A 21216-nucleotide genomic window follows, 5' to 3' on the forward strand; every position below is an offset into this window, starting at 1 on the left:
ATTTGACCAGGATTCTACAATGAGTTGTAGAATCCTGGCCAAATCAGTTACCTTCTGGGCCTTAGTTTCCTTCTTTATAAAAGTATCTTGAAGGCCCCTTTCAGCTCTGACAGCCTAAGATACTTTGCACCGTGTCAGCTGGTTGCAGGACAGCCTTGGAATCTCAAGTGCTTCCAAGGTCTTCCCTCATGTCATATTCATACTAGAAAGTCTACTTTTCAGGGTCTAATTCTAGAGATCTAGTTCTGTCTCAAAAGTAGACCTAAGTGTCTGGTTGGACTTGGATCTGCTTCAAATTTCCAGGAGACACAAAGCATAATGTGTGTAATCTTTTAACTCTCATTCTTCAAGAGCAGATCTGGGAACAGATTGCTCACTAAGGGACATAAAAAAGTATACATCCGGGGTTTCACTGTTTTGTGGAAGGGCTGGGATTCTACATAGGAAACTTCTGGGAAATACTGGATAGGCGCTGGGGTGGGGCAGGGTGGCGACTTGGGGGAGGCTAGGGGAACTACAGATTGCTAAAGGCTGAGTTAGGAGTCACTGGGCTGAAGCATGGAAAACAAACTGTTGATGATCCCAGGCCAGGGGAACTCACTCTGGGATAGTGCACCCCAAGCACACAGGGCACACAGGCAGCAAGGTGGCCCCCTGACCCAGCTGTTCCAGCCCCACAGCAGCTTCTGTAGTTTTCTTTGGCTCAGAGAAGCAGAGGCATCCCCTGAGCCCCGGCCCCCCTCTACCGCAAGCAACTGGCTTCCATTACCCCTGACAGCTCCAGAGCAACAGCCCAGCCCCCCGCCCCAGCCTGGCTCAGTGCCGTTCCCTTTTATGGTGAAGCTGAGGGAAAGGAGCGAGGGGGGAGTAGTTTCTGGCTGGGCAAAGGCTTGTAGAGCCCGAATGCCTCACCCTCAACCAGAGACCCTCGGACATCTACCACCATCATCATTCTTTCTCCTCAGTGACCAACTCTGCTCCCAATCCACAACACCTCTTGCCTGTCCCACCCCTTCCTCCCCTCCCCTCCCCCTCACATCCTGGGGGTGATTTCCCACTTGGCCTAAGTCCCACGGTTTGGGTTTTGATTCCGGGAGGGTCCGCCCTATTTCCGACGCCCACCTCCAGGGATAGGTGGAAGGAGGGAGCCCGGGTAAGGGGGGCAGGCACTGGTCAGATCATAGGCAGGAGCGTTCTACTAGGCGGATGTCGGGCAGAACAGAAAGGCTGGCGCTGAGGAGAGGAGCACCCGGCCGCCCCAGCCCTCTGCACCGCCTCTCACCTCTCTCCCCGCCGACGGTGCGGGGAAGGGACCCTGAGGGCAAGGCCCAAAGGAAGCACCTGGCTGGGCCGGGCGAGTTAGCACAGGGTGGGCAGCAGCGCGGGAGGCCAGAGCAGGAAGGAGGGTCGAAGGCTATGGGGTCAGGCCGGGCCTCCCGCCTTGCCCGGCCACCGCACCCTCGCCCTAGACCACTCCTCGGCCCCGGGTAAGAGGCCACAGGGTTGCTAACCGCGTCCCCAGCTGCGCCAGCTGCAAGCAGCTGCGCGGGGCCGGCCCGAGGCGCTTGTCTGTCACCCGCGCACCCCCTAGGGCAGACCGTCCTCCGGCAACCCAGCCCGAGGCCCCGCCCCTTGAAAAGGCGCCGCGGGGAGCAGGCGAGACGGCGGGGCTAGAGAGCCCGTTGGGGGCCCCGCCGCACCGCGGAAGTATCCGGTTTGGGACTGGGCTGGCGACACAAACTTCCGGTCCAGGTCTCCTACCTCGCGCTAGAGCGGGCACCGAGAGGGAGCCAAGCCGAGCTGATCAGGTGAGGGGCACGCAAGCGCGGTCCACGGCCCTCCAGGCGATGGCTTGTCCAGGGGCTGAGGACGAGACCCGGCCTGGGCGAAGAGTGGGCCGGCCCGAGCCTCAGTCCCTTATCTTCTCCGCAGGATGATCACAGACGTGCAGCTCGCCATCTTCGCCAACATGCTGGGCGTGTCGCTCTTCTTGCTTGTGGTTCTCTATCACTACGTGGCCGTCAACAATCCCAAGAAGCAGGAATGAAGGTGGCGCTTTCTCCGCCCCAGGTAACGGTCCGGGGCTGCAGCGCCGAGCTCCCCGGAGTGTGGCGAGGCCGCGCCAGGGCCTGCAGGGTTCGAAGCTTCACATCAGAATGTGTCGGGCCAAGCATGATACAGTCCAGAACCGGGCCCCTTATTCGCAGAGGAGTGCCTTGCAGTGCCCCGTCCCCTGCCCCTTAAACTCCTCCCTTCTCGAATGGGGTGAATTTCCTAGTCTCTCTCAGTCCCCGTCTTCATATGGTCCCCAGATGCCCAAGTTGAGGGTATGGGTACAAGGAGGCACTGACACTGGTAGGAATAAAGGTACTGAGGCAGCCGTCCAAATATGAGAATTGGGTTCTTCACTTCGTTCTTTTCCAAGGTTGTTTAGGCTTTTATTTAGGCAGAATATTTTTGTCAGGGGTTGTGACGATACAAAATTCTATTTCCATGTTTAGGAGCAAGGGGCCCGATTTAGGGGTTGACTACTGTAGACTCAAGTCCTAAAGAAAGGTGGGGGTGGGAGGAAGGCTTGGAACCAACCTTAAGTGTGAGTCAAAAATGTAAGGGGAAACAGTCTGATGGGAATTGATTTCTGAAGGAATTCCCCAGAGGAAAGCTACAGCATTTTCCTTACCTCAGGTCTTTCCCCCTCTTTTCTAGGGTTCCAGGACATAGTCTGAGGCAAGATGGAGGGTGTGAGGGGCCTTCACACTTTACTTCATCCCTTCTACCCATCACAACATACAAAGCAACTACACCTGGATTTTTCCAAACAACTTTTATTTCCTCAAAGTCTTTCTTAATCCTATGGAACAAGAAGCTGCCACTGGATAGGGCCCAGTATAGGGGCTGCTTTCTTTCCTACTCCCTCCCCCCAATATAAAAAAATATATATTTTTTTGTGGTCCCCAAATCTTGTGCTGTTGAAGGATGGGGAGGCAGGTCTCTGCTTTGTCCTGTCTCAAGGTGATGCTCTATGATGCCTCAGAACAGTGTGGCTGGAATTATGGTTGTCACAAGGAATCAGCGGCTGAGGGAGGGGACTTAGCACATTTTTCACTGTGCTTCCCACTTTGGGGCTATATCGTGGGCATGAAGGTCAAGGTATCAGACCCGGGGAGAAACAGTGAGTGGGGGAGATTTAGGGACAAAACAAACCTCAGGTTGGCCCAAGGGCCCCCCGCTGTAACAAATCCGGGTGTGAGAGTCAGACAGACTACAGGAAATAGAAACGGCAGGGGCAGATCGGGGCCGTGGGGGCCTGGCCTGAGGCAGCCTGCAACAGAAAAGAGAGAGGAATCAGGGTTGTAAAACTCTGCCCCTCTTCTGGTCTGTTAGCCGGGGACTGGAAGATGAGAGAGGTGAGATGGGTAAGGATACGTGGGTTGAGTATGGCACAGGGGTCTGATGTTGGAGCCAGCCAACATCCTAGACCTTAGGCCCTAACTAGGAGTTGCTTTTTTGTCGGTTGGAATGAAGACTAAAGCCATGATGGGGAAAAGATGGATTAGATTCTTAATGAAAGTGCATTTAATCTTTTGAGGTCAAAGGAAGTAGGGAAGGAAGAAAATGATCCTGAATGGCAGAGATGAGAATGAGGGGAGGGCAATGAAAGGTGGGGTGAGGGATTGGACCCTGGTGCTCACCCTGGTGCAGAGCAGGGTCCCGGCTCTGGCTTACTGCTCTCCCTGGTCTGGGGAGTAAGGGATGTGGGGCCCGAAGAGCCTCTCATCCCTCTGCAAGTTGGTGGTGAGCCCAGGCCCAACCTGGGCCTAGCCTGTGTGGACAGAGGGTAGACTAAGAGACTGGATTCTTCTCATGAACTATTTTGCTCCTAGGTTTGCTTCTAGAGTTTCCATCCATAAGAGTGTAGTATAGGGGTCAACATAGGTGACTGGGACCTTGAATTCCTGGGTACTGTCCCTAGGTGAGAAGGTAAGCAGGGTAATAGCTAGAGAACTCTTGGGTTCAGTCTATGACTACATATTATCTAGGAGAGGCAAAAGGATCCAGCATTTAACCTCCATGCCTATACCAGGGCCACAATCTGGCTGAATCACGAAGCACCATGTGGAAAGATGTGGTGGATTGGTAGATCTCCCTCAGAGCCTTCTGTGCCTCAGCCCCGGCCAGAACAGCTTTAGCTTCACCCCATCCAGTCAGCTTCTGCCTGTACCAAACTTCAGCCAGCTTTGCATGGGGATCTGCACTGAATGGGACTTGGTGGCACAGCTGTCCCTAGGAGCAGCAACCAGATATGTTACCTGGGGAATCCGGGACCCCTCCTGGCAGGAGTTCTCCTCGGGCAGGTCTGGGCAGAAAAAGAGATGAAGCTAAGGGCAGGGGCAAGCAAAGCCAAAGCTGGCAGGCTGAGGTTGGGGTATAGCTGCCAGGGACACAGGCTGGAAGCAAGCAAGAGACCTGACTGAAGGGATGGGGGCGATGGACAGGCACTCAGGCACTACAGCAGCTCTCTGATATGTTGTGGGGAGAGGTGGTAAAGCAATGCTGGGTACTTTCCCTCCCAATACCCAGATGGACAGTGCCATGTTGGGCTCTGTCAGACTCAGTATGCTGGGGACTAGGGAGACCCAAAAATGTTACCTGCAATCGGGTCCTGTTACAAGGGACCTGAGGTCCAGTCCCTAGCAGACCTTTCCCAATCACTATGACAGACTCTGGTTTGTCCCCTGAGGACAGGAGTGAGCAGCTACTCCCTAGGGAACAAAGGAAATTGACATCAGGGTAGGGGCCATGGAGAGGAGGGGTAACTCCCTTTAAATCAGGGTTTCTCAGTGTTGGCAGTATTGACATTCGGGGCCAGATGATTCTTGCGGGGCTGTCTTGTGAATCATACGATGTTTAGTAGCATCCCTGGCCTCTACCCACTAGATGGTGTTTTTATCATTTTCTCCCTCCTCATGGCAGTAGCCAAAAATACCTCCAGACATTGCCATGTGTCCCCTTGTGGACAAAATCACCCCCAGTTGAGAAGCATGGCATGCTCTCATCTGGTCCAGTGGGTGGAGCAGTAACTTGGAGCTTGAACCAGAGCCACTCAAGCTGATCTACTCTGTGGTAGACCTCAGAGCCTATCCCAGTGAAACGTGTAAGCACTGAAGGATTAAGTCAGCAGTACCCAACACTGGTGGATTGAGGGCTACTCATTGAAGAGAGTTCACAGATTGGGAGTAGTGGGCTCTGAGGAAGGTAGATGTTGGATTGGAGAGTTAGAAATCATTCCCCATCCAGTCCTTACACAGCTGTGTCTGTAACTTGAGAGCAGACAGAAAGCTTGGGTTTTATGTAGATGATATGGTCATAGAACATTTGCAGTGATGATGACAGGTGAAAGGCCTATAGTTTCTTTTTTTTTTTTTTTTTTTTTAAGTTTTCAGTTTTGTCTAATGTTGCCTAGCTCCTGGAGGCAGAGAGCTTGAATAAGTAACAGGCAGGAAAAGTCCTCAGGTTCTTCATCTGTAAAAATGAGGATGAAATAAGAACATGCTTAGAGTAGTGCCTGCCCAGTAGGAAACACTCACTAATGATAACTGCTATTTTATTATACAAAGACCTTCATTAAATTCTACCTCCTGTACAAGAAAGGACATGGGTGTTGGGGGTTTAGGTTGACCCAGGAGGATAACTGTGCCCCTGGTCTGGAGTGGCCTGCATTATATCAAGCCAAGGAGGAAGTTCAGATGTGGTGGCAGCAGAGCTGAAGGGATTTCTTCAAACCTAGTCAGGAGCCTGGTCTACACTGTGGGTGGTAGGGAAGGAAGGAAGTTGCTAACTCATACTTGAGTGGCAGCGCGTACAGACCTGATAAGCTGAGTGCACTGGGCAGTAGGCAGGAGCCCATGTTGCATGAGGAGGCTGGGTGAGAACTAGCAGGAGTGGGGGCTGGGACCAGGCGGCTTGAAGCAGGGTGATGGGTCAGTGGCTGCTGCCGCCGTCTCCTGTCCTGGCTTCGGGGCTCTGAGTAGGGGGACACAAGCAGATAAAAGGGCAAATAACTGAGGCACTGTCACTCCACTGCCCTGCTGGCCCTCCTTGGCCAGAAGATGCCTGCTTTCAAGCTTGTTATTATACCGGTGTCCCTCTTCTAAAGTAAATGTAAGATGGGTTAGAAACACCTCTAATATTTACTCTAGCTATCTAGTTCTCATCCTCCTTACCTCTTTGTAGGTTAACCTACTCACCCACCAGTTCATTCTTCTGGCAAAGAAGTTACTGAATTTGGCTTCAACAATGCGGCTTCCTTAGGTTCTCCTCTTACCTCTAACTGTTCCTCTTTAACTCCTCCTGCCCAAGGTGCCCCAGCATTCTATCCTTGGTCCTCTCCTCTCCATATGCTGACTCCCCACATCTCCCTCTAGCTAAAGAGCAGAACTCTCCGGAACTGCAGTTCTAACTGCCCACTGGCTTTTCTATCTGGCAATCTCTCACACCTGACAAAACTCATTTTCTCCCACCCCTCCTTTTGTTCTCCTTATCCTGGTGAAAAATCTAGAAGCATTGTTTTATCTTTCAGCCTCTCCCACATACTTATTTTTGCATTTAACCAAATCCAGGTAATTCTACCCCTTCCTTTGCTTGAATTCCCCCTTTATTCTCCCTTGTCATTGCTAGCACCCAGATACAGGTCTTTATCTCTCATTCAGACTTCTGAAAAATTGTTCCCCATTGTTCTCCCTAGCTTGAATCTATTCTCTTCTATAATCCATCTTTCACAGAGGTCCCAGAAATTATTATTCTAAAACAAAGACCAGGTCAAAAATCATATTGGCTCAGCAAAGAGGAGATCCTTTTTAAAGGATAAAATCTAAACCTTTTAATGGGGCATTCAAAGCCCCACCCACCGTGGTTCCAGTCTACACAACCTTAGTAGGATGCTGACTTGATCCTTCACACAATTCCTCTACAGCCCCTATATAGCTACTAGCTGCAGAGACTGAGACCTTGGACCTCTTACTTGTGCCACCTCAGATGTCACCTCTGTGAAGCCTCCTTGACCATTACAGAATTAATTATCCTCTCTTGTCCTTTGTTCCTTTGGCTAGTAATTGTGTATGGTTTCTATCTCTTTAATTAAATAAGTTTTTACATGTAAAGTACTTACAATAGTGCCTGGCACATAGTACTCACTAAATGTTAGCTAATGTTCTCTGATTGGAACTTGAATCTCTTAAGGGTAGGGACCTTATCTTCTCCAATACTATATATGCCCGTGCCTACAAAATACTACTTGGAAATCCAGAGACCTTAATATTTTGTTTTCCTGAATAGCAGACACCCACTATAGGCCATGAGCTGGCTCAATAATTTTCCTCAGTCTAAGGGCATATGCTTATTCCCTGGATCCATTCCCTGTGGCTAGAGCCTCACTGCTACAAGCTCTGAGAGTTTGGGTCCCAGTGGGGCAGACAGTGACTGGATGGGGTTAGGGAGGCTTTCAGGTTTGGCAAGTCCTTCCTTCTCACAGAGGAACAGAGATGCTGAATACTCTCAAATCAAATGAGCTATTAACCTTCATGAAACTGAACTCAGTGGAGGTTCCAGGATACCAGTTGGCCCCTAACAAAGCAATATGTGTTATATGTGAAATGCCTTCAACTTAGGAAGTAGGTGACAATAATTTCATCTTGTCTAGCTATACTGAGTGCTAGCTGGCAGTAACAAGGACCCAAAACAAATTTTTAAAAATTGAGACGCATTAATAAAGACTAGAAGAAAGGGAGAGATCTCAGGATGGAAGCTACTCTAGTTTTGAGGAGTTTGCTGAGATGACAGGTACCAGTTAGAGCCAAGAGTCAAAAATAGCCAGACTTTGGGGGCTAGTAAGAGTTGACCCAGCAGTGCCAAAAAGACAACAGAAATCAGACTCATGGCCACAGTCAAATAACCTGAAAAATATCCCACCACCAATGACAGAGATAGCTACAGAGCCCGGACCCAAGTAATTTGTTGGTTAAAACAGGATGTCAGGATGATGTCCAAATGACAGTGCACAGTAGGCAGAAATAATAAACTTGATCACGGAGGAAAGAGTTTCTAGATGACCTGAGGAATATCTACATCCAGAGGCATGTTGAAGCCATGTAAAGGGATGAAGACCCCCCAACCCCAACCCTGCAAAAGGTGAGAGGCGGCAAGCAAAAAGTGAGTAAAACCCTTTGGAACATTTGTAGGTTCTAGCAAAAAACTGAGTGACACTCAAGAAGGCATGAAGCAAAACAGGCAAATGATGTAAAAAGTCTTAATGTGAAATATAGGTGTCAAGGGAAAGATATTAAGAACACAACTTGGGAATCCTGCTCCTAATGAGAGTTTCAGGATAGGAGACAGGGCTAGTTTAGGAGAGGGTCCAGATCTGGAAAGTACAAGGCATTTAAAGACAGCATTTCAATCGTCACTTTAAAGACTGTCTTAAGACCTGGCCAGGTCTGCCTGTAAATTTGGTAATATGAGCACACAGCCTAGTTACTCATTTTGACTTTTGGCTCCTGGTATAAGCTCGGCCTACTCAGTCCTCGTTAGGACAAGAATTAAAGGGAGGAGCCTAACTTTAAAATTTCTTTGTTCTGAGCTATGGAAACAGCAGCTTAAGGCTGAGTGCAGAGTGATATGTGACTGGCTCTGCTTCTAGAGATTGTGAGATGTTTTACGGTAATCAGCTAAAGGTTCCATTTGGGAAGTGGCCAGGAGAGTTCCTGGGCAAAGGTGGAGAGGTAGAGCCAGAATGATTTTACCACTGTATGGGTAAGAATGGATATTCTAAAGGCCGCACAATTTAAAGGAGCAGTTATTGGACTTGTGCCTAAGTCCTGCCTCATCCCCCCAAAATATCTTTGGAGCTGTCCCTACATGTAGCACCCCAGATTATACTGAACCCTGGGATTGCAGACCTGGTTTATACCCTGTGAGGGGTGGAAAGGTGAGGCAAATATCCATTCAACTCCCAACTCACTGCCTTTTGTTTATTCAACAGATATTTGCTGATCATTTAATAAGTGCCAGACACAGTGTGAGGTGCTAAGGGAATAAATACATGTGTAAGGAGACATTTCTGCCATCAGATGAGTTTTAATCTATTTACCGTGATAGTTCTGTTTGCAGTGGCAAAAGTGTAAGTGGTGGTACTGGAGGCACTCTTTCTCTGTCCCTTGACTCATTCTCCTCAAAGGAACCTCCACTCATCATCAGCCTTTACCTGCTCTACCAAAGGGGGCCTGTCAGCTGAGCCAAGGCATTGCAGAGGCCAGGAGAGAGTTTTGGTAATCTCAGGTTTAGGGGCCAGAGCTGGGAGGGATGAAAGGGGTCATGGTAGGACAACAGCTGAAGGCTCCCGCTTTTTACATTTGTCCTTGTCTTTTACACTGTATCCCACTGGGCACGCCAGAGGGCTGGGAAGTGTGTTTTAGTTATTGAGTGAGACTTGCCTGAGTCCAGGGTCAGGACTAGGGTGAAGTGAGTGAGGCACCAAGGGTGCACAACTGAAGGAGGAGGTTGCCTGACCCTGAGAAAGAGCACCTCCTGAACTTTAGTGGGTCCTGGGCACCTCACTGGCTTCACCCTAGTCTCTGCCTGCTTTCATCAGTGCATACCCAACAGAGGGAGAAGCTGGTTTACGAAACTACCATCTGCCCAGCAGGCACTCCTCTCTATTTGCCTTTGCTTTTCCGCCAGTGTCTTGCAGGCTTTTGAGTTCCCTCATCCCATCATTTTATTCCCGTGCCCTCTCCTTCCTCCACAGCAACAGCCGCTGAGAGTGTTGTCTGTGTTCCTGTGCCTGGTAGACTAGAACCTGACTGTAGGTCTTGGAAGGTGCTGCTCAAGGCCTGGTTTGCAGCTGGGGAAAACTAGGTAAAGGAGATCCTGGCACTGTGGTTAGGGGTGCTGGGAGTCAAGATTTACTCAGAGGCTCTTCAAGCTTCATGTCCCAGGAACACTCCTGTTCATCCCAAGCTGGCTATTCCTTGGCCTTCTAAAATAAATGACATCCCCCAGCCTCTGAGGATACAACTTGTCAGACTAGTTCCCCCAGCCTCTGCCTGAAGCTTCTGGCTGGGCTATCTGGATCTTTTCTGAAATTTTCTGGATAGCCCAATTTCATGTTTTGCACTAGCCAATAAAGGATAGTCATTAGTTACGTGTATAGTATTTAAGTGTGATAATTTTTATATATTTGAAAATTTCCTATAAATTCAAAGGTAAAAAAGAATCCTTTGCCAAATCACAATCCCAGTTCTGGGTTTGGAAAGTACAGCTACTTTATAATTTGATCTCAGAGATACGGGGGCCATGTTCTTCCTATCTTGGAAGATGAAGTATGCCTGTATGTGGTAGGGGCTAAAGAGCCAGATGTGTGGAATCAGGAAATGTCACACATCTACAGCATAGGATAGATCACACTGGACAAATGTTTTTCCAAGGGTTGGCTGAAGATGCTTAAGTCCAAATACCAGTCTGCATTGCAGGTCCCTATCCTAAGCCAGGGCTTGACTCCCACCATGGAGTCATTTGAAGGACTCTGAGACAAAGCAGCAAAAAATTGTAGCACCAGCAATTGCTCTGGAGAACACAGAAACCAAGATTCCTAGGCTGACTTTTCAACTCCTTACAGTATTCCTGTTATTAGTAACTCTCTTCTTGACCCCTTGACTTTTGAGACATAGTGTCTTAGTTCTTACAAATATTTATGCAGGTCCCTGGGGTGTGTCTATACTCAATCCAGCTCTCTTTATCTGCTTCTTAGCTCATTCACTTGGGGGATCATAGCTTCTCACTTGGTTTTACCCGCACCTGTATGTGGATGACTCCTAGATCCAAGTCTGATGTCACCTTTTCTACTGTTTGGCCCTTTTCTGCCTGCAGGACATCTCCATGGAGCTTGCCCATGACAGCCATGTGTGTCTGAAATAGATAAACTCATCACTTTTTCTTCCAAACAATGGCTTAATGTCTCCATGACTTTTCCCTTTAGCTTGCAGCCTTGAAGCTCTTAGTTAATCTCTCTCCCATCATTACTGAATCCTGCCACTTCTATTTCTAATATGTATATTCATCTCTCCTTTCCAGATGCTGCGATAGGCCCTAGACCTCTTCTGTGTAAACTACTGCAAAGATCCCACCTCTCCTTGCCTGCCCAATATATACAGTTCACAGACTGCTCATCCATAAATCTTTTGTTCCCATTCTTCTCTGAAGCACACAATCATTGCCATATGTCTCAGTTAACTCAGAATCTTTGTTTTCAAGACATTTCAACTTTTTCCTCCCACCTTTCTTTACCCAGTTTCTGTGGTGAAGGGCTTGGCTCCACGCCAGCTGGGTGCACTTGCTCTTTGTTCTCTCTATGCAGTAGCTGTGGTTCTGGCTATCATTCTCATCTCTGGAATGTTTTTGTCAAGCCATATACCACCACCCATTCTTCAAAGTCATTTCTCAACTAAACGTTCTTTGGCTAATTATTCTTGCATTTGTGATTGTGGTTCCCCATGTCCCATGTATATTTATAATGGCTGTGTGTTTTTATGTTTACTGTGTCTCCTATTCAGTTTCAACTCAGTCAACCAGGAATTACTTAATATCCACTATGCATATTTTATATTAGTTATTTGGTAAGTAACAAACAGAATACATGTCCTTTACTCAAGGAGCTTAGTACAGCACTCTGCATTGTGGGAGGGTGGGGGAGATAGGGAGGATATTAACAAAATACTAATTAAAAACTGCCTATAATCCTCAAGTGAGGACCTGGACCTAGAAAAGACTTTACTATTTTCCTCTTACAGTCAGGGAAGGAGGATTTATGATGTTGATGCTCTTTCCTGGGAGTATGAACATAGGAGTATGGGGTATGAAGGGCTGACCAAAAAAAGGAAAGGAAGGAAATTAGAAGTTTGAATAATAATAAGTTTGAATAAGTCTGCCCCTTAATGTCTGTGAAATCTTGGACAAGTCCCGTTAAACCACATTTCCTCATCAGAAAATAGAAATACCATCTATCCCACAGAGTCCTTGCGAGGATTAAATGGAATATATATGTGATACTGTTTTATTCACTGTTTAATGCCATTTAAATACAAGGCATTATTACTTCAATACCTTCCTTCAAACGCAGTGCGCAAGTGCCCTTTCCCAGTGAAGAAAAAATCTCAAAGAATGGGGTTCAGAACATAAGCAGGGTTACTGTGCTGCACATCATGGATAGAATGTCTTACTGGCCAAAGCTGGTAAGGACCACTAGTCTCTCCTCTGTGGCTGCTGTAAATTGTGCAGTGAGATTTTCACAGCCACTGACCCAGTGCATGTTTTTGGTTCTAAACCAAAGGCTTTGTTGTATGTTGCATATCAGGGAAGTGCTAAAAAGCGTGAGTGCAGCCTGAAGACCAGCATGGCTTAGTTTCAGCTTACAAGCCTCCACTGTGGTTAAGATTTCTATAGCCCAGAAGCCACATACAGTAGAGATTTGTGGTTTCCTATATTTCAAGTGGCCCTGTACCAGTCTCTCTCCAGAGTCCAGGTCACTGCCAAGGAATGGCTCCAGAGTCCCTGCCTGTTCTTTTTCCCTAAAGGCCATCTGTTTCTGGTATACATTTTGACCCATAATTTCTTGAGTTATTAGGCAGTCTCATTAGGCCAAACCTAGGGGTACTGATGCACAATTGAGCAAATGAGGCCACTGCTGGAAAGGGCCAGACTGCTGTTCCGTAAGCCTAGATCAGAAGCTGTCTGCAGTTGTTCCATTTTTCTTTGAAAGAGAATCCTGATACCACTTTCTTAATAAGCCCTGAAGCCAGAAACAATTTCAGCCCACAGAGATCTTGTACAGGATTCTCCAACTGATCTGCAGTGCTACAACTGGGATTAAGAGGGCATTTTCTAATACTGCCCCCAGCAAGACAGACTGACACTGTTTGTGACATTCATGCCCCATGTCTCAGTGTGGCCCTGCTTCCTTGCCTCCTAGCATGTGCTGAAGCCCGGACACCGAGGACCCCCACCTGTGCCACACACAGCACCGCTGTGGAGCTCATGCTGCAGGGAACACCAGGTAGCAGGAGAGGCTGCAGATTCTGCTGTAAACTAACTTTATTGATTCACCCCTTGGTCCCCGGCAAGTGTGTATCTTCGAGCTCTCACTTCCCCCAGCAATGCCCCAAACAACTGAACACCTGTTGCAGGGGCTCCCAAACTGGCTTACCTCTGACAGGGCCCAGCACCCGGTGGCTGACCTTCTGGGTGCTAGAGCTCAGGCCTGGCAGCCCCTCAGGCCGACTGCCATGGAAAGGGAAGCTGGGGGAGCTCTTCATCTGGGGAGAATTCTGCTGGCTGCTGCTACTACCACCAGCACTTGTGCCAGTGCTGAAACTTCGTGCTCGGCTCAAGGCATTTTCAGAGCAGGAAACAGGCAATCCACTGCAAAGAAGCAGAAGCCAGTTAACTGGGCCAGGGAGGCTGTGTTCCAAGTCTGATGCTCAGTAAAGCTTCACCTCGGGTAAAAAGGCACAGGGACTCATTCCAAGGGAGAAGGAAGGAATCTGTGTCCATGGATGAGGTATCTAACCTGGTGCATACCAGCTGACCTCAGGATGCCTAGGAGACCTTGTTCACACACACATGCTCCTGTAGAAAATATACTAACAGCCATAAGGGCTGACTCTGGGCAGCTGGAACTCTCAGTGAATTCCCCCCTTACTCCCTCGGTGCTGGTCCTTAGGCTCCTCCATCAGTTCTGCACACCCACCGGAAGCTGAGACCTGTCCCCACGCCCACCACAATTATATTTGATTTTATGCAAGGCTCTGGAGCTGGGAGTCTTCTAGCCTGATCTAGATATCTAGGAAGTATATAGCTCCAGGCAAAAAGGAAGAGGATCCCATTCTAAAAAAATTAACTAATCTTACTAATTTTAATTGACAGAATATTTACCATGTGGTCCTTTTGGAAGTAGAGAAGGAACACAAAGCCCTTGGAACTCCTCAGAGCCCTGACTTGGACTCTAGGGCCCTGGTCACTTTCAGACCCCTTCTCTCTTCTACCCTGATGGTCTTACTTGTTACTTTTGGGTGGAGTTGGAGAGCCTCTCTTCTTGCTGACACCCACATTCACAGTGCTGCTCAGGCCTCGGCTGCTGCGCACATGTTTTAGCATCCAGGCTCGGAGGTTTGTGAGGCTGCTGTGTTCTGACAGGACAATTCGGGGCCATGGGTTGCATTCTGCCATGTCCAGAGCTGCAATGGCCATAGCTCGTCCCACCTGTGAGGGAATCCACTTTGACTCAGCCTCAAAGTCTTCAACCTAGGCTTGTGTGTTGGGGTGGGGTGTACAGCATGGTGGAAGGGAAGGACAGGACAGGCCTCAAATCTCACTGGGAACCAACCTAACTTCTGTGCTTAGGTTGTTTATCTCAAGTAGATTTTGAGCTGTTCCCTGAACTGCCCCTTTAGGGGTCCTCAGCCATTATGAGCAGGGGCAGCTGTGCCTTCTGGCTGGCACCAGGAAGGAATTCCCCCAGCACGAGAAGGCATTTAGAGCTCTTCCGTAACCTGCAGCTCTTTCTACTCTGTGTGTGTGCCCTAGGACCCCAGGATCATCACGGCCACTGTAAAGGGGTGCTTCTGAGCCTTGGCGTAACCAAACCCAATGGGAGAAGGAAGACAAGTTACAAGACAAAAAAAAACCCTGACTCAGATGTGCTAGGGGATCTCTGTGGTATGGGGACACAAATAGGGCCTTTTCTTCTTTTCAATACCATTATAATCAGAGGCCCACACTTTTTATTAGCTGAGGAAAATAACCACAGATATGAGAGGGTGACGGTGAGCATCTCTTCAGATCTTAGGCAGGCAGGCAGGCTAAGGCTTTTCCGACTTTGAGGTTCTCCTTTCCCCACCTACCCCACATACTCATACCTGTTCAAACAGTTCCACAGTATATCTGGAGGGAAAAGCTGGTGGGGGAGGCGGGCTGGCACGGCCGTTGTCATGGCAGGCAGCAGGGATGCTGTTTACTGAGCGCCCAGTGTTGTAGTTGCATTCAAGTGTGTAGCTAAGACACAGAGACCTTTATCAGTGTCCTGTCTGGACAGAATCAGGACAGAAGCACAGGGACAGCCTAGGTGGTCTAGGAAGGTAATCAGTTGGAAAAAAGAGGACACAAATATAAAGTGCTAATCCCCAGCCACTAGCAGCTGACCTCAGCACTCTTATCACATACCCAAGAAATCCCAGAAGGAAGAGTCCTAGACTGTAGACTGTAACACTAATTGTGAGCCTGTCTTTTGAGAAGACTTGGGCTGTCCCCTACCCTTCAAACACCCTAGACTCGGTATTGTTTTCTTTAGGGAAGCTATTTCATCAACTGTATCCCAATTTCCATCCAACCTGTGGATTATCCCTGAGGCTTTGTAGATTGCAACCCGGCCGCTTCCCTCCTTAGACTGGCCATCTCTGCGGTCTCGGGCATACATGTTTTTCTCTGAGAAATTGCAGCCCTGGAAGTCGAAGTGGGCTGAGTTCAAGGAGATGAGCTTTGGATACAGCATATTTTCCACCTGTTTGAGAGAGGAAAAAGACAACTCAGAAGGACAGACAGAGATAAAGGAGGTACAGAGGACAAGGAAGAGATGACATGCATAAGGCCATGTGAAAATACATGGCAGATGCCATTATAACCATCAGCAATAGTTGATGTTTCTTGAATTCTCACTCTGCTTGACATTATTTCTAGGTGTTGGAAAGGTACAATTCTACCTCTTTTTAAGCTCTCAGCTTCTCCCCAATAATGCAGAATTCTCCCCCTTCCCCCCTGTTTCCCAAACTCTAGAATAAAGACTACAGTGCTGGTAGCTTGTCCCCTCTTTCAAAGAACATGCTGTAACGGCAGAGACATAAGGCCCCAATGTCATCTCTTGGCTCTTTGAAGCTTGTTCAGAGGTGGTATACCTCTTGCAGCCACAGGCTGTTCATGGTCTAACCTTTATCTTTTAACCTGCAACACGCCCACACTCACATGACATTCTGCGAATTCCTACCTGGGTGCTCTCATCACTAAAGCTGTTTCCATACATGAAGCAGCCCCTTTTGGAAGCATGTCCATGCAGGTCCACATAGTAAGCTACACCACTCTCTTTGGGAGGGATGGTGTCCAGGGTTGGCTGCTCGACCTCAGTAGACTGCTGCGGCATAATCCACACACTGTTGAGCTTCTGTTCTGCTAGCTCAGTCTCTGTCCATGTCTCAGGGTCATTCCCATCAGATGAGTGGCCAAGGTGAGCTTCATTTTGAAGATTGTTAGCTTTCTCAAGGTCAGAAAGGGGAGCATCAGGAGGGAGATGGGAACTATGCTGGTGCTCAGAGGGACACTGGGAGTTCAGACGGGAGTGCACGTGGTGGTAGAGAAGCACAGCTTTAGCCCCAAAGATGGCTGGGTGCAGGACTGCATCAGGCTTCAGGTACTGACGGTTCAGATTCACTCCACGTGAGTCTGTGCTGTAGGAAAACAAGGACTGAAACGGTCTAGAGGGTTGGGCCAGTGAAGGAGACATAAGGGTAGATGAAAAGGAGATGAAAAGGGTAGACTTATAAAAGAGAGGCTGACTTATAAAAGGAGAGGCTGAAGTTGCAATAGGAAGGAAAGAATTGAGGACAAGGACAGACCCTCTGCTTGATCTTCTATCACCCCTACCACAGAGCCCTGATGATGGCAGCTCCCTCTATCCAGCTGGGCCTGCAGTTGTAGCCCTGCTCCTGATACCATTAGCTGGGATCCCTTCTCTTTGGTCACTGGATGGTTGGATGGGCTTGCCCCCATTAGGGAGCAAGGGGATTGGGAAGATGGGAGAGGTTAGAGGAGATGCAGGGCACCAGGGGGACTGTGAACAATCCTGACAGGCTGGGGAGGCTTCTTACCGGTAGTGGCCCCGGACCACACCATCAGGATTCAACATGGGAATCAGCTTAAAGACAAACAAGCGACGAAGGGTCTGGGCCCGAGGATCATCAGGTCGAAGGATGAAGTCCAGGAAGCCATTGAAGACAAAGCTAGATGGAGTCTCCCCAGGGTGTACCCTACTACTTAAGAAGAATATCTGAGGTAGAAAGGAGAACAGTCATTAGGGCAGTTAACTCTCTAGTTCCGTTCTAACAGTATTTGGGGGTGGGGAGGTGGGGGAAGGGAGATAGGCAGGAATAGCCACTGGATTTCCAGCTGGCTGATTTGTATGTGGAGGGGAAGCTGTCACGCTTGCTTCAGAATGCAGGCTTAGGCTGTGTCCAAGGTGACTAGAGGTAACATGACTTTAAGCTACCAACAGTGACTGGAGCTAGGAAGGCCAGGGTACCTTTATGCTATTCCCACTCACCCTCTTGCCTGTGAAATGGAATGGTCGAGGGGTGCTGGTGTCAGGAAACAGCTGCTCTAGACGAGGCTCTCGATCTCCTTGAAGCCCATGGCAAGAACTGATTGTTAGGAGATCAACACGATGTCCATCCAGAGAATAGCAAAGTATCTCCCGGTGGTAATAGATGGTATCCAGGGGGCTGTAGGAATGAAAGTCATTAAGCCAGGAGATGTCCCTATGGCCCTAGCAAGAAGTGGGACTCATCATAAGCCCAGAATTTGTAGGATCTGGTCTTTCACCCTAGCGTTTGGGGCCTTACAGTCCCTCACAATGTTAAATGAGGCTGAGGATTTGGATGGGTCTGCATCGCCAGAATGCACAGTACAAGACAGGAGAAACTTACTGTTTTTTCTCCAGTTTATGGCTCCCTACGATAGATTACATTGCAGACAGAAAGCTGTCCTCCATTGGGACAGAAAAAAAGGTGTGCTGAGCAATGGCAATGCTGGCTAAATTCTGGATAACTGATAGGAGCTGCGATATTAAGAGACATGAACTGAGCAGGTGGGTGAATGGAATGTCAGTGGTGTATGTATGCTGAGATCAAGATTGCACAGAAATATCTGTCAAAGGTGCCCAAAGTCCCACTTCTGTACAGAGAAAAAAGCTGATGAAGATTTGGTTCAGGGCTCTTAGGGCAAGTTCCAGAAGTTAACAGAGGGCTGTCTGGTCCAGGACTGTGTGGCAGGAGTAAGAATGGGGTTGGCACCTGCTATGGGAAGAATGGTTCTCCGGAAAGCGCTGGTCTAGCTGGTTTAGCAAATCTTGGCAGTCACTGTAGGAGAAGGGGTAGCAGAAGGCGAAGAAGGTGGTGGCCCCACGGCCCTCCACGAAACGGTGAACAAAGGATAACACAAACTGTGTCTCTGTCATCTGAGAAGCAGAGCAGGAAGAGGGAGGGGCAACATGCCATCTGGTCAGAACTAAGATCTGCTGGGGTCACCAGGAACTGACCTCATCACATTTACCAACTTCCCTCCCTCTGACTTTCCTCATGACCACCAGCTCCTTCTAGACTTCCTGAGGTAGGGGCTTATCTTAGACTCCAGGGAGCACTGATACCAAACCTGGTGGCCCGCCTGGACCCTAGTACTCCACAACGAGGGTAACTCCTCTTTCCTTTCCCTCCACTAATTTTAGCACCCAATTTTCTTTCCTCTTCAAGAAGAACTTACTTCAAAGGTGGGCCGGTCTCGAATGCGTTCCCAGCGTGGCCTGGTGGGCAGTGTGCGCACAAAGGGGGCCATGCCTTGGGAATACAGCTTGCTTTGCTTGTTCATGTTCATAATGTTGATCTTAATGAGTTTCCCTGGAATTCCTCCCCGGACACTGAAGTAGAACCATGACCTGAGGGCCAGAGTAGGAGCACACATCATTATATACCAGAGGGTTGGAGAGAGGCTATGTGGGAGAGCTGCGGCAAGCCAAACTGGGGAAGGGCTATTTAGTGAGGAGGGAGGGAAGGGGGGGTGGAGAAGGAGGAGGGAGAGGAAGAGCAGTTTGATGGTATGAACTTAAGTCAAAGGGCTGACTGAAGCAAGGATTTGGACATGGGGACATTCCCCCACTTTTCCTTCCACCCTCCACTGCTTTGCTCTTACCTGTTCCCATTCTCAAATTCTGTTTCAGCACAGTCTGGTCGGGTCCACACATTGAACTCGTAGTCGGGGGAAGACGCAATGGTGCTGATGGGGGCTGATGCCCCACTTAGTACTCCTTCCCCCTCATTAGACACAGGTTCCACCTTCTCCACGTGAGCTAGATTCCCGGAATCAAAGCGAGAACTGAACAGCAGGCCCCCACAGCGCAGCTCCATGGTGGGGCTGGGAAAGCATCCTCCTGCCGAACTCTGGCCCTGAGAGCTGGGGAAAAATAGAGAGTGGGGTGGGGAGGAGGAGGAAGAAAAATGAAAACAAGTTTTTTTGGTCTCTCCAGATAAATGAGAGCTACTGTGCCCCTCGGAAAAGGTAGAAGTGGCCTTCCAGCAAAGGCCAAAATAAAGCAGTATTCTGTCCCCACACTAAGGCTTAGAGCTGACCTAAAAGGACCCCATTTTACTACAGCTGGCTGTTCCAAAATGAAATACTCAATGGCTTACTATGTTGAGAAGTACTCTATAAGCTGCTTTGTAGCCCAAATATTAGAGGATACAGTTAGAGAGATTAGATTTCTCAAACCTAGCCAAGACACACCCGCCACAAACCCATAGCCATCTTGAAAGACGGGCCATTCTGGATCTCTGGTTCCTAGACTGGCTCCCCACTCTGCAGGCACAGCAGAGTGGAGAGAACCAAATTTCTAAGATTAAACAGCCAGCTTTCCCTCTCCACTCCCCTGTCCTCACAAGTACTGGCCAGGCATTCTTGTATTGCTCCCCTGAACTCTGGAAGGGCCGGTTCTTACTTTTTTGTTACTATTCTATGCTAAGGAATATAACTAGAAAAAAGTTGCCTTTGCCAATCCAAAACAAACCGGGCAGAACCCACCTGCTCACCCGGACTGTAGCTCAGTTCTAGGTAGGGCATGTATTTCCACCCTCTTCCCTCCACGTAAGCACTGGAGTCCCTGAAAAAGCTATCCTGGTAGTTGTGAGTAATGTGGGTGTTCTAAGCACCCCATAAACAGTGTCTGGTAGAGACCCACTTCGGGGCAAGAGGATGGCTTTTCGATCCTCGGTTCTTCAGGACCCACACACTGACCTCACCTGCCCAGGGCAGGGTGGGGTTTGAAGGCATGGGATGGGTCGACAAGGACTCACACTCAGGGCACAGTAGGAAGGCAGGGACTAGAGGTCAAAGGTGAGGCCACAGGAGTTGGGGTGGGGCCAGAAGACCCGCCGGCCTGGTCGTCGGGCGCGGTGGGATTCCAGAGGGGCTCCGGGCCGAAAGGGGCTGAGAAGGGGGCGGGGCCCGCACTGCACGCAGAGCCCCTCACCTCTCTCCGGGCCGGTGATCCCGCTCCCTCTCCCGCTAGCGCGGCGCCACCTCGGGCCCCAGCACCTGAGCCCTCAGCCCAGGACCCAAACAAAACCCGAGCGCCGCGGTGCCGGGACCCCGCTCTACCAGGAAACAAGAAGTCTCTCGCCTATTGGCCGCGGATACAGCTGGCTACCCGCCCAGTAAGGCTCTCTGCCATTGGTCAGCACGCAGGGGTTCCCTCGCTCGCTAACGGTACCTGAGCCAGTGGCGTTTGGGGGATGGGCCGGCAGACCCGGCGGGAGGGTTCCACCCGCGTCTTCTCAGACGGCGGTTAACGGTCTGCACACTGGAAGGAGCAAAAGACAAGGTGACCAAGAAATAAGTTGGAAAAAACTCACCTGTAAAATAAAAGAACCCTGGAGAGCTGATCATTGCTTACCAAGTTCTATTACCTGCATATCACAACCTTCCCCCGACTCCAGCGGATCTCTCTGAGAAGGAATTGTCTGAAGCATGGGGTAAAAAGCCATGTGGAGGATGCGGGCATCGATCCCGCTACCTCTCGCATGCTAAGCGAGCGCTCTACCATTTGAGCTAATCCCCCGCCTGCTGTTGAGTTCTTTCCGTTCACTTTACAGGCTGTCCCAGCCATCCCACTGACCAGCGGACGGGTAGCAACTTAAGACATTATTTAGCAGGGTACGGTGGGACCGTGGGCAAGACTTTAAAAGGCAGGCATCTAATAATTACACGTAAACAATAAAATTGATTAATATGTCTTTGCATTTAAACCACAAGGGAGCTGCATTATACGCCGCTTACTACATATGCGCTTCATCGAAC

At 49.3% G+C, this 21216-nt stretch overlaps 2 protein-coding genes and 1 non-coding gene across 10 annotated transcripts; 1 reads left to right on the plus strand and 2 right to left on the minus strand.

Moving 5' to 3' along the window:
- The first annotated feature begins 1932 nt into the window (after positions 1–1932).
- Positions 1933–2943, plus strand: OST4 (oligosaccharyltransferase complex subunit 4, non-catalytic). The gene is made up of 2 exons (XM_036903465.2): positions 1933–2070; positions 2707–2943. The coding sequence occupies exon 1, from the start codon at positions 1934–1936 to the stop codon at positions 2045–2047; it is 114 nt and encodes a 37-aa protein (XP_036759360.1). The 5' UTR covers position 1933; the 3' UTR covers positions 2048–2070; positions 2707–2943.
- AGBL5 (AGBL carboxypeptidase 5) lies at positions 2741–21187 on the minus strand. 8 transcript variants are annotated; one of them, XM_057497332.1, is made up of 17 exons: positions 20390–21187; positions 19057–19317; positions 18631–18802; positions 18165–18328; positions 17417–17594; positions 16965–17143; positions 16088–16544; positions 15438–15607; positions 14967–15102; positions 14108–14310; positions 13256–13470; positions 10852–10962; positions 5869–6024; positions 4651–4763; positions 4311–4357; positions 3205–3322; positions 2741–3076 (listed from the first exon to the last, which is right to left on the minus strand). In XM_057497332.1, the coding sequence occupies exons 2-17, from the start codon at positions 19269–19271 to the stop codon at positions 3008–3010; spliced, it is 2703 nt and encodes a 900-aa protein (XP_057353315.1). In that variant the 5' UTR covers positions 19272–19317; positions 20390–21187; the 3' UTR covers positions 2741–3007. The 8 variants fall into 8 exon arrangements, 5 of the variants coding, with proteins under 5 accessions (XP_057353315.1, XP_057353316.1, XP_057353318.1 ...); XR_008995908.1 differs by lacking the exon at positions 2741–3076 and adding an exon at positions 3693–3823 and having other exon boundaries at positions 3210–3322; positions 20390–20960; XR_008995909.1 differs by lacking the exon at positions 4311–4357 and having other exon boundaries at positions 20390–20957.
- Positions 20905–20977, minus strand: TRNAA-AGC (transfer RNA alanine (anticodon AGC)). The gene has a single exon. It is a non-coding gene; the product is annotated as a tRNA-Ala (tRNA).
- Positions 21188–21216: the final 29 nt, after the last annotated feature.

The sequence above is a fragment of the Manis pentadactyla genome, chromosome 2 (assembly GCF_030020395.1).
Source record: "Manis pentadactyla isolate mManPen7 chromosome 2, mManPen7.hap1, whole genome shotgun sequence".
NCBI lineage: Eukaryota > Metazoa > Chordata > Mammalia > Pholidota > Manidae > Manis > Manis pentadactyla.